Source organism: Brassica oleracea, chromosome C7 (genome assembly GCF_000695525.1).
Source record: "Brassica oleracea var. oleracea cultivar TO1000 chromosome C7, BOL, whole genome shotgun sequence".
Taxonomy (NCBI): Eukaryota; Viridiplantae; Streptophyta; class Magnoliopsida; order Brassicales; family Brassicaceae; genus Brassica; species Brassica oleracea.
The window spans coordinates 31,822,461-31,838,547 of record NC_027754.1 but is presented as its reverse complement, the minus strand read 5'-3'; the positions used below and the strand labels follow the sequence as shown (position 1 = coordinate 31,838,547).

The window sequence follows — 16,087 nt, the reverse complement described above, 5'->3', positions numbered from 1 at the left end:
CATTAAGAATAGTTATGAATGAAGACAATCAAGGGATTCACTTATCTATGTTTAACTCACGGATCTAACACCCTAACACCCTAGACTAAGCAAGTGGATTACTCAGCCATGGACAGAGAAATCACAGAGATAACAGATGAAGAAAACATGTCTGAATTAATAATAAAAAGCAAAGAGGGTTTAGAAATCTTCTCCAAAAGATATAGACATTCTTCTCCCTTAACAAGAGTACAAGTTTTCTCTCTCCAAAATCTCTCTAAAAAGTAACGTAGAATGTCTAGAATAATAAGAAAATATATATTGCAGGTCTCTGGCGGCTGCCTGAGAAAAAGGGGGAAGCCCTATGTAAAATCCCGAAATATTTGGAAACTTCCTTAAAAATCTCTGCCGCTGGAACATGCACGCCATACTGCTCCGCACGACTGTTCTGCATGAAAATCACCAAATTGCACTCTTTCCTGCCTCTTTTCCTCCAACTGGTCTATCTACCATCCAATGCAATTCCAGACCTGTAATGACTCGAAAAAGACTAGGAAGACTCAATAAAGACTTGAAAACCAATTTAAAAACATATATACAAGATGCTAAAAACACCATATATCACTGTTTTCCATAGCTGGTGCTCTAATGCCAGCTATATGCCCAATGCCAGCTATATGCCCATAGATATTGGGTTCATCATGGGTGTCAATAGCTTTGGCTTGGCGCTGTGGTTGCTGTGGTCTTTTGGAAAGAATGAAAACTTTACTAATTCGTAAGATCATCTTTGCCTCTGATTCTTCTCATCATTGATTTAATACCAAACACTGCAGCGGTACGAGCGAACTGATTCACAAAACCAAATTCCCTTTTGATTAGCATCAATCACTTGGAAAATGGGTTTTATGAAGATGAACAAAGCCTGAGCTCGACTCAGTGAGGCTAAGACTGGAAAGCAATGCCGGGCCAGTGGGGCGATGACCATTCCTGCTATACCGCCGTAAGCAGCTCCGGCGACACGCCAAATGCGGTAGCTTGACGAGTACTATCAGCTTGAACGTAGTCGGATTCGTTTCCTTCCGTGACGAAATGCTCCGTCACCATCGTATCTCCGCCGCCCGGCAAGTAGCGTCGTCATTGTTTGTTCGCTTTTCATTTTCTCTCTTCTTCTTCTTCTTCTACCTTTTTAGATATCAGAGTAATGATTTCTATTCTCTCTTGTTTTTCTTCTTCTTTAGATATTAATTATTATTGGACGTGTTCTTCAAGTAAAGGATGTGTTGTCATCCACAAGAAGATAAACCCTAACTACAGTCTTGCTACTTACTCGTATAGAGCACACTTCTCATTTTAGAACAACGAGCTTACTATAATAAGCACACACGCGTTATTTATGATATTTGGTGTAGATTCTAAATTTCTAATGATCGTCAATTACGTTGTTCTATCAATAAGTCTAAGAGCATGATTAATGGAGGTTCTTAGGGTGAGATTCTTAGCGGAATATAAGAAACCGTCTCTTAGTTTTTGTAGTTAAGAATTAAGAGACGGTTTCTTATATTCTAATAAGAACTTCACCCTAAGAACCCCCATTAATCATGCTCTAAGGTTTCCTAATTAGATGTTTACAGAATATATATCCAACATAATTAATTGTTACGTCTTATTTTCACTACCACAAAAGCCTTTGTGTTCTTTATATTGTTGAATCTTGATGATTTAGAATTTCATATCGGGCTTTCTGTCAGTTATTGGAGAAGCAGGTCCATTTTCATCTTTGATGTTTTGCTCTATGGAATGGATCGGAAAGGTTTTTTTTTTCTTTCAAGTGAATTTTTTTTTCAGCCTTTGCTACGATGATTATTTTATTTAATTTAAATTAGTGCTTACTTTTAAGATTAAAATAATAGCTTTCAGTTTTTAGAAGAAAAATGAATAAAGAATGAAATTTAAGCAAAGTTAAACCTTAGCACAAAAACAAACTCCAATGATGAAATGAATTTGGATGTTATACTGCGGTACATAGTGATGATAATCATATAAATAAGATATTTTTCATTTCATCCAAAACCTATTTTTGTTTTCATTATTAAAAAAATTCTCACCCATTCCATATCTTTATCTTTTTACTACATTAAAGTCTGAACATGCCCTATAAATAGATACTAGGTGATAATCCGCGTGCAGCGCGGAGTGAAGTATTGTATTTTGTACTTGGTATATATAATTAATTTTGATGTTTCGTATGTCTAAAATAATGAAATAAACTTGTTGCAACACATTAAAACAGCCAAACGAAAATAATCAAAATAAACGGACCATAAGTTCAATTGTTAAACTTCCTTGCGCCAGAATGTTGTCACCAAAGCTATACTACTTTCACCTTGATTTTTCACATAGTGTAAATGGTTTCAGTTCAGAAACTAGGTTTAAAAAGACCATTTGAAAATAGTATAACAAACAGCAAAATAGTTTATGCTCGATGGTGTGTAGGGATGACATAAAACTTTGAGAGTTTTCTACTTATTATATAGGCACGGGTAGTAACTTTCTAAGTTACGTATATTCTCAGTTTATGAGAGCTGTTAATACCATTTTACAGACTAATCTTATGTTTACTATTATGTAAGGTAATAACTATATATCTATATGAGAACTATGTGATATATTTGAATGAATATATTTGCGATCTAGCAGAGTTTGTTTTATTTGAATGAAAATAACCATCTCGATTGTTTCTCCCCCAGCCATGGAATACTGTTTCCAGAGTCTGATAATCTTAACCCTTATCTTCCACATAGTCTTGAAGGGCTTCAAAACACCAATCATGTTGAGCGTTGCCATAAAAGTAGTTGTTTTATTTAATGTTTAATTGTGTGTAGAGAGTATATGAAAAGTGACACTGGTGAAGTTTGTTTAAATAGTAGTCGTAAGGAGCCCTAAAATTAATAGGAACAGTATTGTAGAACTAATACCAAGATTTAGAATATTAAACGTATGATCTGAAGAGAATATTGTGTTTCCACAATTCTTCCTAAAAAGTTGGCAACAACATTATATAAAAAATTTGACTTGATCTTACACATGCACCACATACCAAATATTCGCTACAAAATAAGGTAAGTTTTACTAAAACGTGATAAGAAAGTTTAAAATCAAATGTTTTTTTTTTTAAATCAAAAGTTATGTCTTATTTGATTCGATTTCACATTTATTTTAATAGATCACATTCAATACTAAAGGAACTAATTAATCGCAAGATTGGATTCTCGCAAGATCACATTCAATACGATCATAGTAACATTATGCCGGAAAAAAAAATTAAAATCTGGAGGTCACGTCTGCTGTAGTTTGTAATCCCTTTTCTCTTGTACTCAAATTGAAACTAAATTACATATTATAATTTACTTAATATATTCCAGACTAAGAAAAAGACCAAGAATTTATATACTCTGAGTTTGTAGAATATTAAGAAAAATAATAGTTATCACGTCTGCTGTAGTTTGTAATCCCTTTGCTCTTGTACTCAAATTGAAACTAAATTACATAGTATAATTTACTTAATATATTCCAGACTAAGAAAAATACCAAGAATTTACTTAATATAATACAGACGAAGAAAAAGACAAATAATATTGAGGTTCAGACCTTGTAATATATAATATGATCCTTGCTGTAATACTATTAAAAAAGAATTCCCAGTGAGTCAGATATTATGTATCTCAGTATAATAACGTAAGATAGTGGTAAACATAATGTTATGATTTTGACAAAGTTTTTGGTTTTCCTAGATAAAATATTTGACAGAAAATGTGTCTCATCTGTAATTTACGTTGGAAATAAAAATAAAAGCTAAAATGTGTCACACATGCATAACGCAAGTTTATTAGATGTTCATAAAAACATAAGATTAGTTGATTATGACGAAAATGCTCTTTTAACTCTCCATCATTTTCTATATTACATTCATGCATGAAAAAAAAAGGGTGAATTTGCCGAATGACCAAATTTGAGAAGAAAATTAAGTGCACAACATTGATTTTGACATAATTAAGTCTATAACAATTATTTCAAGTTTTATCCGGTACTACCATTTTCTTGTTCAAGTTGCCAGTAACAAAAAAGGGAAATTGATGACATCAACAATTTGACACTTCACAATTAATTCTCACACGTAACACAACCAACACCACACTTTTATTTAACATATAAATATGCATCTGATTTTTCTATACCATATAACTGAAAGATAATATGATTCAAAATCCACTCACATCTAGTAAATACTAAACTTTACTCCAAAGCTTAACTTCTAAATACTAAACCCTAAACTTTAAACATCATCCTTTCATCTAAATATTAAACCCTAAACCCTAATTACTGAACCCTAAACCCAAATATAAATCTTAAACCCAATTACCAAAATCTTAAAATATTATATAATATTATGTAATATTAAACTAAAACCAAACCTAATTTTTGAATAGTATAAGACTCCAATCCAACACACAACTTCTCAATGTTAAACTCTCACCTAACTTTTGAATACTAAACCAAAAAATACTATCACTAAACCCAAACCTAAACTCCCACCTTCCAAATACTAAACCCTAAATCTTAATCACTAAACCCTAAACCCAAGTATAGACTCTAAACCCAAATAGAATGAAACAAAATACATAGTATAGTACAAACTGGTGAGCAAAATAGAACACTCTTTATTAATCGTCAAATGAAACATACATAATACGGTCACTAAACCCAAACCTCAACCTCCACTTTCCAAATACTAAACCCTAAATCTTAATTACTAAACTCTAAACCCAAGTAAAAACTCTAAACCCAAATAGTATAAAACAAAATACATAGTATAGTACATATAGTTGTAAACTAGAAATTGATAAATAATGAATTTATCAAATAATTGATAGTACAATGATACAACAACCATAGCATACTATTTAGTTTGGTACTTGTGAATGATACAAAAATATAAGAATCGTACTAGACTATAATTTTCTTTTACTACATATAGTATAGTCGGCGAGTTCATCTTTTTCACATCTTCCTCTTTTTGCAGACATGGTGATACATGCATTCACTGGTCCAGAATAATTATTCTTCACTATACTATATCAATACAGCATACTATAACAATGAAAAAAAATTAAGATCAACAACATTAAACAAACTCCAAAAAAAAAAAAAGAAATCGTGACGTCACCTCGTCGTTCTCTACGGTGCCATCTTCTCCTGCAAACTCAATTATACAAGCCCAGAATCTATGCTCTTTTTCGTGTTGAGATTAAGTGGTTTGTGTTTGTATGCATGAAAAAGAAACAAAGATTAGAGGAGGAGAAAAAGAAGAAGAAGAAGAGAGATGTGCACCAGTGATAACCACAATTTATTAAATCATTTCTTTAATATTTTTTTTAATAATTAATTCTCAACAGATTACATAGGTTGAATTGAAGGGTAATATAGCATTATTACATATAATACATATATTGTAGATGAAAGTTAGGTATTTTAATTATCAAATGAATTATAATTTGTTTGAAGGTTATACAGCCAAATTCCCAAAAAAAAAAAATCAGTGGTTTTACAATATACGTGACATAATATGAAAACAATGGTTTGAGATAAGTAACGACCAGAATTAATGTATCACCAGTGGCATATTATGTAACTGTTCTAGTAAATATTGGTCAATTGTTAATAGATGGTGAGAAGGCTCGCTGTGATGCCACTTAAAACAAAATGGCAAAGTTGTAAATATAATACCAAATTTAATAATAAAGGGATAAAAGGGATGTGTATGTGACCATTTAATTATGTTTCATTAATGGTTGTCTGGTGATCTAAAGTTTCTTTCTACTGACAACATTATTGCAGTATTTAGTTTGGTCCTTAAGAAGAAGAGGTCCACAAAAACACCATAACCGAGAAAAAAAGTCTCTAACTAAGAGACATTTTGGTTTGGCTTCTATACTGTTCGCGGGTCCTACTGAAATGTGGCGGTCCGCGATTGGTTCGTTTTTAATTTTTTTTTTTAAATCGAATTAAAAGAAAAAAAAAGTTTAAGTACCAATTATTAAGAACTCGCAATAATGATGCTCTATGATATCTAGAAGCTTTGATTCCGATCTCTTTTTGGAAAAGAAAACATAGTTGTGATATTAATGACGACTATGAATGAACCCATGACATCAAGAGTCACGTGTTATGAAAGTCAAGAATACTGCTAAAATCAACTATTCAACCTAATTGTATTGTTAAGGTTTGATTTCATAAATTTAAATGACGAAACATAGAGACGGGAAAAAGTACTAACGCGGTCTTGCTATCTATAGAACTTAATTTGAGATTAGTACCGATGATGATAGATAGGTGAACTATTATTAGTCACCAGTGTGTTAGATGATACTCCCTTTAAATGGATTAGTTAGAACTTCGTTATCCATGAAACCTAGTTCAACATAGTTAATAGTATAAATTATGTGTTTAGATTATACTATTATACCCATTCATGTACGTACACACAACGTGGATAATGTTTGAATGGTCGCGCATCAGACATGATAATGATAATAAAGTAGGTGTTGGCATTGCATGGCGCATGTATGTAAAAAATCACATGAACAACGTTAGTTTATCTGAATTTAAAAATCACAAATTATTGGTATTGGATTAACACTCTAACTAGCTAATAATCCGCGCCTTGCGGAAAATGTGATTATTAGTTTCGTTATTTTTAACAAAAACACATTTAATCTGGATATCGATTCGGTTTTAAATTATTTTTTAGTTTTTAATCTCCTAAAATATAACTATTATTTTAAATTAATATTTATTTTGGTTTACTCGATTGGAATATTTGATTTTTTATGTTTTTTGGTAAAAACCAAAAATTATTATTATTTGTTTATTTTCATGTTATGAATTTTAGATAGTCGTCATTTCGAACCAATGGTTTCATATCATAGTTTGTAAACAGATAATAGTTCAAGAAAAAAAAAAAAAATTATTAAGACAAATCATTTAACTACAATTTGGTCAGTAGTGAAAGAGGCATTAAGAAAAAAATATTTCAATTAAAAAAAAAATAGATACTTCGGTTGTGATAAATACTTAGTCACAAGGTGTTCACATCAAGGTGCACATGTATGTGTACGTAAAAGTATATAAAAATAGTTGACAAATTTATAAAGATATTGTTAATTAATATTAAATGAAATTTTTGTTCAAAATAATACTTGAAAGATAAAATTAAAATTAATTAAAATTAAAAATTAAAAAGGCCTTGACATAAGTGAATTTTTTCATATAAAGAAAAATAAATTGTATCCGTAAATAGAGGTGGCACATATCGAATATCCGGGTATTTGGAGGCATTCACGTCGATTCAATCTTTAGCCACCTGGATAGTCGGTGACTCTGATATCCAAAATGATTTAGAATTTTAAAGAATATCTGATTTGATCTGTAGATAAAATAAAATTTTAAAAATAATTGAAAATTTTAGTAATAACATTTTATTACAAAAATAAAATATTTTTTAACTTTTTAAATTTTAATACCTAATATAATAAATTTAATTCATAAAAATATTATAAAACTTATATAAACTATAATATATATAACATATATATAAATATATATATATATATATATATATATATATAATTCTGTACATATATGTATATATATGCATCTAAAAGATCGAATTAGATATCCGTTACTAAAATATAGGTATTTGTGATTTGCTTTTTTTTAATTGTATTTTAGTATTTGATTTTCTTCGTAGAGTTATGGATATCCATATTTTTTGGTTTAAATCAAAACGGATAACGAATCAAATCAAAATTTATAAATATTTTTCCCAACTTTATCCGTAAACAATAAAGATAATATATATATATATAGTTTAGCTTTTGATTCGTTATTTGTTTTGATTCGAACCGAAAAATCCAAAGTTTTATTGGAACCAATCATGTGAGTTTTATATTAAAAAATACGAAATATATAGTGTGAACACATTTATGAATATAGTGTGAACGCGTTGGTATATTTATTATCAAATCATTTTGAGGTTGCCACATGTCTATTATAGTGTAAATGCATTTATTACAATGTTTTTTTTTTAATATATAAGGGATCACGGGTTTTAAAAGTTCGGTCCAACCAAATATAATATATTATCATAAAAAATTTTAGACTATTAAATTCACAATGAAATAACCATGATATCTGTGATGATTTTTTGGTAGGCATCACCATCACCGCGGTACTGTTTGGTTTCAAACTTTACATACTGCATTTTGTTACAAAAAAACACAGTAAAATCTTATATATATTAAAACAAAAATCATAACCTTGATTCATGTATGATTTTTTTAAAAATGGACCTAATAGACATATTCCAAGAAAGTCATGTTACATTTAATCTCTGATTTTATCATTTAAATTTTGGACCTACAAAAAATTTTTATTGGGCTATCAATAATTGAATTTAAACAATAGATGATCTATTGGATTTATAAATAGTATAAATTAAATAGATATAATTTAATGTTGTAATGTTATACCTCCATATGTTAAATATTTAAATATTTGTCGATGTTAACTTTTAAAATTATAAAGATTTTTTTTTAAAATAGCAAAAATCATATTATCTAACAATGATTAATCTTTACTACCTTAAACCAATGAAAACAAATTTTAAACTAAATAGTTTATTTTAAAAATTAAACAAAAACTAAATGTTTAATTATTTACTCGATAATATAAATCTATGAAGCGAAAAGTTTAATTTTTTAAAAACTTTCTAAATTTGTGAAATGTTATAATATCTTTGAATATGACAATAAAACAATATTTTACTAATTTTTATATATATAATTACGATTTTAATAATAAAATAATAATCCGAAAATATATATATAGAAGAAGATACAAATACATGTGAAAGTTTGAAACAATCTATTCAATGAAAAAAAAATACCGTAAACTTATTATGTTTTAAAAGTTGATAGACACATATATATTATAATATATACCAATTTAGAATTGAAAAAAAATATCTATATAAAAATAAATGAAAACAAAAATCTACGCGGTTGGGCGGGTCGAGATCTAGTATGAGATTAAATTTATATTCATCTTTAGATTTCTACCAATTGCTTTTCGAATTATTATTTTTTGCTAATTTAGTAATGGAAGATTTCCATATGTATGAGTCTTAGTCATTTTAATTAAATATATGTTATATTTCTAGTGAAATTCAAATTTTGCTTGCTTTCTTAAACTATAACTATATAGGAATTACAATGAGATGGTCTTCGTATGCTAGAAGCCATAATTAAGAGCATGGTTTACCTTAATCATAGACCTAGTATAAAATCAATTTCCAAGAAACTTCCACCTTAATTTAAAGAAATCTACAAAATAAACGATTAGATCAAACAAAATTAACAAACCAATAAATTGCTACCATCCACGCCCCTTCCAGCTATTGCATCATTTTGTCTATTTCCATAATTCTCATTAATGTCTAGGACAAGAACAAAAAGAGGTACTAACGCTAGAGGCATAATACACTCTGATACTCAAATAAGATTCTTTATGCTGTTATTAGCTACAGTGAATGAGGTGAAAGCTACCAGATTACAGATTCACTCCTTGGGCATTGTCGTTTCTTAGTATAATCATATAACAAATCTAAATACTAGTAATTTTAAAGCTCAATCTAACTTTAGCTCACCCCGGTTTAATTTTATACTGCTTTTATTTGTCTGTCGCCATTATAGCCAATCATCAAACAAAAACCATCAAAGTAATGACCTATTCTGATCAAATGGTGGTGGTCTAGTAGTTCTCATTCAAGGAGAAACTGTTGTGTAAATCTAAGTTAGAGGTCGATTTTATTTGGCAAGTTAAATTAATATTGTCACACTTTTAAACCCATTAAAATCTGACAAATGAACTATTCAACGGGTGTGTTCAATTCGTAAAGAGATTAGTTGGGTGTTACAAGTTTGGATCATCGTCTGATCAGTGGTTGAAATTTCCAAAGTTAAAACATTCTGTAAGAGCTGTAAATTCGTCATGCTCGATCGATGAAATTACCTTAGCAATCATCCTGTTGTAGAAGCACTCTATTATCTAGAAATCATTTGGAAAATTCAATCACTTATCATGACACCCGCCTACAATTTCTTGATATTTTCCAAAGCAAACAACACTCATGAAAAATACTTTAAAATAAAATAACTAAAACTCCTCATCTAAAAGTCAGTAAACAAGCCAACAAAGTGTTACGCACCAAAGTCATCTTCCAAAGTTTGGTCTCTTTATAGAAAAAAAACTCTCAGCTTCACACGTTTTAAAGCTGCATAAGTCTTCCATATTCATATCAAAAGATTCATCAGCATTTCTACATTCTTTAATTCTTTTCTTCCCTCAAATAAAAAAACTAACCAAAATCTCCAAGAAATCAAGTGTGTTCTCCAAGTTTTTCATTTTTTTCAGTCGGCTTTCTTGTGAGATTATTACAAATTTTCAGACAAAGAAGATTAGCTAGTGGCTATGGCAGGTGGTGGTCGGAGAAGAAGAAGATTACATCTAAGCAGGATCTATTCTTACACATGTGGTAAATCAAGTTTCCAAGAAGACCATTCTAACATAGGAGGGCCCGGTTTCTCTCGTGTCGTCTACTGCAACGAACCGGATTCTCCGGCCGCCGAACGCCGGAACTACGCCGGAAATTACGTCCGTTCTACGAAATACACCGTCGCTTCTTTCTTCCCAAAGTCCCTCTTCGAGCAGTTCCGCCGCGTGGCCAACTTCTACTTCCTCGTCACCGGAATGTTATCGTTAACTGATTTATCTCCTTATGGAGCCGTTAGTGCTCTCTTACCTCTTGCCCTCGTCATCACCGTCACTATGGTTAAAGACGGTATCGAAGATTGGCACCGGAAACAACAGGTCCGATCAAAGTTTATATCTTTAATCTTTTTTTTTTTTATTTTATAAAGTTTTAATTTTTATTTAAATTCAGGATATTGAGGTGAATAACAGAAAAGTGAAAGTTCACGACGGAGATGGAATATTCCGGCGAGATGAGTGGAGGAATCTACGAGTAGGTGACGTGGTGAGAGTTGAGAAAGACGAGTTTTTCCCCGCGGATCTTTTGCTTCTGTCGTCGAGCTACGAGGACTCGATTTGCTATGTAGAGACGATGAATCTTGATGGAGAGACGAACCTGAAAGTGAAACAGGGGCTTGATGCGACTTCTTCGTTGTTGAATGAAGATTCTGATTTTAAAGAGTTCAGAGGCGTTGTTAGATGTGAAGATCCGAATGTGAATCTTTATATGTTCGTTGGGAGTTTGGAGCTTGGAGAAGAGAGGTTTCCTTTGTCGATTCAGCAGATTCTTCTTAGAGATTCGAAGCTTCGAAACACAGAGTATGTGTACGGAGCTGTAGTTTTTACCGGACATGATACAAAGGTACACAGTTTCATCTGCTCTGTTTTTCTTTTCTTCACTAAAACAAAGGCCCTTTAATACTACTTGAAATTTATGTTTTAAGTTTTTCATACATATTTAACAAAACTAAACAAGTATAAAGTTTTATCAATAATTTTGTTTTAGTGAATTTAAATTATAATTATTTTCTAATAAATTACATCATTCGTATTTTAATGTGTTAATTTTTGATGTAAAATGCATTAACTAAAGTGTAAAAAACAAATTTCCAGATAGAATAAAAATCTAAAACATCAAATTTTAAATACAGAATGGATATTTATATAATTTTACACAATTTCCGTTGTTCTGCAATGTCATAAAAATCATAATTATAAATAAAATTATTTAGTGAAAAAATCTTTTACAACAAATATTTTTCTTAAAAACAAAAGATTTGGAATCTCAAAAAACATTCCACCGTTCCTTTGTATGTGACTTATTACCAATGTGAACTGAACCTAAAGCTTTTACATTATTCCACCATTCTATATTTGCATATACAACTTTCCATTCTCCACTATTCAATAATGTTTAGCTAAAGTAATACAAAATTAACCAAATAACTTTTTAGACTAAAAAATCTTTATTTTGATGAATTGAAAAACAGGTGATACAGAACTCAACTGATCCACCATCAAAAAGAAGCAGGATCGAGAGAAAAATGGACAAGATCATCTACTTAATGTTCGGTCTCATCGTTCTGATGTCATTCGTCGGATCAATCATCTTCGGAATCGAAACAAGACAAGATAAACTCAAAAACGGAAGAACAGAGAGATGGTACTTGAAGCCAGACGATGCAACCATCTTCTTTGATCCAGAAAGAGCTCCAGTGGCTGCAATCTACCACTTCCTCACCGCCGTAATGCTCTACGGTTACTTCATTCCAATATCGCTTTACGTCTCCATCGAGATGGTTAAAGTCCTCCAGAGCGTTTTCATCAACAGAGACATTCATATGTACTACGAAGAAACTGATAAGCCCGCGCAGGCACGGACTTCGAACTTGAACGAAGAGCTTGGTATGGTCGACACGATCCTGTCCGACAAAACCGGGACTTTAACGTGTAATTCTATGGAGTTTATCAAGTGTTCTATCGCGGGTACGGCTTATGGACGTGGGATAACGGAGGTGGAGAGAGCTATGGCCGTGAGAAGCGGTGGTTCGCCTTTGGTTGATGAGGATTTAGATGTTGTTGTGGACAAGTCTGGTCCTAAGGTTAAAGGGTTTAATTTTGAGGATGAAAGGGTTATGAATGGGAACTGGGTGAAGCAGCCTCAAGCTGCCGTGTTGCAGAAGTTTTTTAGGTTACTTGCCGTGTGCCACACGGCGATACCCGAAACCGATGAAGAGACTGGTAATGTCTCTTATGAAGCTGAGTCGCCGGATGAAGCTGCGTTTGTTGTTGCGGCACGAGAGCTTGGCTTTGAGTTCTTTAACCGGACGCAAAACGAGATCTCCTTTAGGGAATTGGATCTTGTAACCGGTGAAAATGTCGAAAGGTTAGTTTATTTTCTTTTCGAGCTTCGGCAGAACTGGATCTGAGATTTAAGAAACCATAAACTGTTTAGGTTAATTTTAATTTTAAAATAAATCGACAAAAAGTGTTACAAAAATAAAAAATAATAAATAAATAAATCGACAATGTGGAGGCTATGTGATTTATGCATGATGACTCTTTAAAATTTGGAGGGAAAATTGAATGTTTCATCTGTTTGTGCCTAGAACCGCCCATGATCTTAGGTCATTTATGTGATTCCTTGAGCTCAAAGCTTCCTATGTTCTTGCAGGGTTTATAAGTTACTTAACGTTCTTGAATTCAATAGCTCGAGGAAGAGAATGTCAGTGATTGTAAGAGACGATGACGGGAAGCTCTTGTTGTTGTCTAAAGGAGCTGACAAGTAAGCTATTTTAGACACTAGCTACACACATTATTCTGTTCTGTCTGAATCCTTTGTGATTAAAGGAATTTTTTTTTTTTTTTTTGGTTGTATTTTTTTAGTGTAATGTTCGAAAGACTTGCAAAGAACGGTCGTCAATTCGAAGCCAAAACCCAAGAACATGTAAACCAATATGCAGATGCAGGTCTAAGGACTTTGATACTTGCATACCGCGAGGTTGATGAAAACGAGTACATAGAGTTCAACAAGAGTTTCAATGAAGCTAAGAGTTCGGTAAGTGAGGATCGCGAAGCTTTGATAGACGAAATCACAGATAAGATGGAACGTGATCTCATTCTCCTCGGTGCTACAGCTGTTGAGGACAAACTTCAGAATGGGGTATGAATTTTAACTATAGACTTTATAATGCAACAAGAGTTGTGACAGTTTAGGGTTTTTGGAACTAACAGTTTCTGGATTAATGGGTGTTTAGGTTCCTGAATGTATAGACAAACTTGCTCAAGCTGGAATCAAGATTTGGGTTCTAACTGGAGATAAAATGGAGACAGCTATCAATATTGGGTATTGAATGTTCTTGTTCTTGTGTGTGTGTTCTTGGATACTGACTTTAGATTATTTTATTGCAGATTTGCTTCTAGTTTACTAAGACAAGAGATGAAACAGATCATCATCAATCTTGAGACACCACATATCAAGTCCTTGGAGAAGTCTGGTATCAAAGACGAAATTGAACTGGCATCTAGGGAAAGCGTCGTGAAGCAAATAGAAGAAGGGAGGGCTTTACTGGCTGCATCAGGCGCAAGCTCTGAAGCGTTTGCCTTGATCATAGACGGGAAGTCGCTAACCTATGCCCTAGAGGATGAAATCAAGAAAACGTTTCTTGATCTTGCCACTGGTTGTGCCTCTGTGATTTGCTGCAGATCATCACCTAAACAAAAAGCATTGGTATAATCTTCAAAACCTTGGCATGCTTGATGCTTCCTTTGCATTCTCATTGTATATTTAGTTCTAACATAAGATATTTCTTAATTAGGTAACACGACTGGTTAAGTCTGGAACTGGAAAAACAACCTTAGCGATTGGTGATGGAGCAAATGATGTAGGAATGCTTCAAGAAGCTGACATTGGTGTAGGAATAAGTGGTGTCGAAGGGATGCAAGCAGTGATGTCTAGTGATATCGCCATTGCTCAGTTCAGATACCTAGAGCGGTTATTGCTAGTCCATGGTCATTGGTGTTACAGCAGAATCTCATCCATGGTAAGAAAAGATTTGAAAAATGTTCCCTTAAAGCCTCTCTAATTTCATCAATCTTTCTCTTACCGTTTTTTTTTTTTTGCTTGCCTCTTGCAGATATGTTACTTCTTCTACAAGAATATCACTTTCGGTGTCACAATATTCTTATATGAAGCTTACACTTCCTTCTCTGCACAACCTGCCTACAACGACTGGTTCCTATCTCTTTTCAACGTCTTTTTCTCTTCTCTCCCCGTTATTGCACTTGGAGTCTTTGATCAAGATGTCTCAGCTCGCTTCTGTTACAAGGTTGGTTTTAGGTTGAGGACTCAAAATATTTGATCTGCAAGAGTTACTCACCAATTTTTTTTCTGCCAGTTTCCGTTGCTATACCAGGAAGGTGTGCAGAACATTCTCTTCAGCTGGAAACGGATCATAGGATGGATGTTCAACGGATTCATAAGTGCCCTCGCCATTTTCTTCCTATGCAAGGAATCTCTAAAACATCAGCTATTCGACCCAAATGGCAAAACGGCAGGCTGGGAAGTCCTGGGAGGAACAATGTACACTTGCATTGTGTGGGTCGTCAATCTCCAAATGGCTTTATCTATAAGTTACTTCACATGGATCCAACACATTGTGATTTGGGGATCAATTGCTTTATGGTATATCTTCCTCATGATCTATGGAGCTATGTCCCCAAGTTTCTCCACTGATGCTTACATGGTCTTCCTCGAAGCCCTAGCTCCTGCTCCTTCGTACTGGCTCACCACTCTCTTCGTGATGATCTTCGCTTTGATACCTTACTTCATCTACAAGTCAGTGCAAATGAGGTTTTTCCCTGTATACCATCAAATGATTCAGTGGATTCGGTACGAGGGTCATTCTAATGATCCTGAGTTTGTTGAGATGGTGAGGCAGAGGTCGATTAGACCCACCACTGTTGGATACACGGCGAGACGAGCTGCTAGTGTACGGCGAGAAGATAGGTTTTACGATCAGTTCCATAATGATCTTGTTGCTTTCTGAAGAGTATAGAATTAATTTTAATGTAAATATATATACATCTTTAAATGTAGAGATTAGGACTTCGTTTATTAGATTCCCTGTCAGAAATGCATCTGTAGTTATACTTAACACACGCGGAAATTTTGTACATAGTTTTTGTGGATATATATAGTTCATTATCTTTAGCCTATTTTTTGTGGATAACACACACGGAGACAGTTCATTACTCCTAAAATGTTATTTTTACTTCTTCATTTAGTTTATTTACTTCACTAGTAATGTAGATTCAATTGTATTATGAACGTTTTCTAGATTTAATTGTTATACCCTCTTTTTTGTTTGAACACCGATTCAAGTGTTCGCTATTTAGTACCAATGCATTTGGAACATACAAAGAATAAAGACAGCTTTTTTTTTTTTTTGTAACACTTGCT

At 32.5% G+C, this 16,087-nt stretch overlaps 1 protein-coding gene across 1 annotated transcript; it reads left to right on the top strand.

Moving 5' to 3' along the window:
- The first annotated feature begins 10,296 nt into the window (after window positions 1-10,296).
- LOC106306434 (phospholipid-transporting ATPase 10) lies at window positions 10,297-15,838 on the top strand. The gene is made up of 10 exons (XM_013743052.1): window positions 10,297-10,965; window positions 11,039-11,488; window positions 12,117-13,012; window positions 13,301-13,411; window positions 13,513-13,789; window positions 13,884-13,972; window positions 14,038-14,356; window positions 14,445-14,669; window positions 14,763-14,954; window positions 15,024-15,838. Exons 1-10 carry the CDS (start codon window positions 10,567-10,569, stop codon window positions 15,672-15,674), a joined length of 3,609 nt encoding a protein of 1,202 aa, XP_013598506.1. The 5' UTR covers window positions 10,297-10,566; the 3' UTR covers window positions 15,675-15,838.
- Window positions 15,839-16,087: the final 249 nt, after the last annotated feature.

Excerpts from the sequence above, each read along its gene's own strand:
- LOC106306434 (XM_013743052.1), top strand. The coding sequence starts at position 10,567 with ATGGCAGGTGGTGGTCGGAGAAGAAGAAGATTACATCTAAGCAGGATC. Across the intron at positions 13,973-14,037 it reads GAGACAGCTATCAATATTGG|ATTTGCTTCTAGTTTACTAA; the intron begins GTATTGAATGTT and ends ATTTTATTGCAG. Across the intron at positions 14,955-15,023 it reads CAGCTCGCTTCTGTTACAAG|TTTCCGTTGCTATACCAGGA; the intron begins GTTGGTTTTAGG and ends TTTTTCTGCCAG.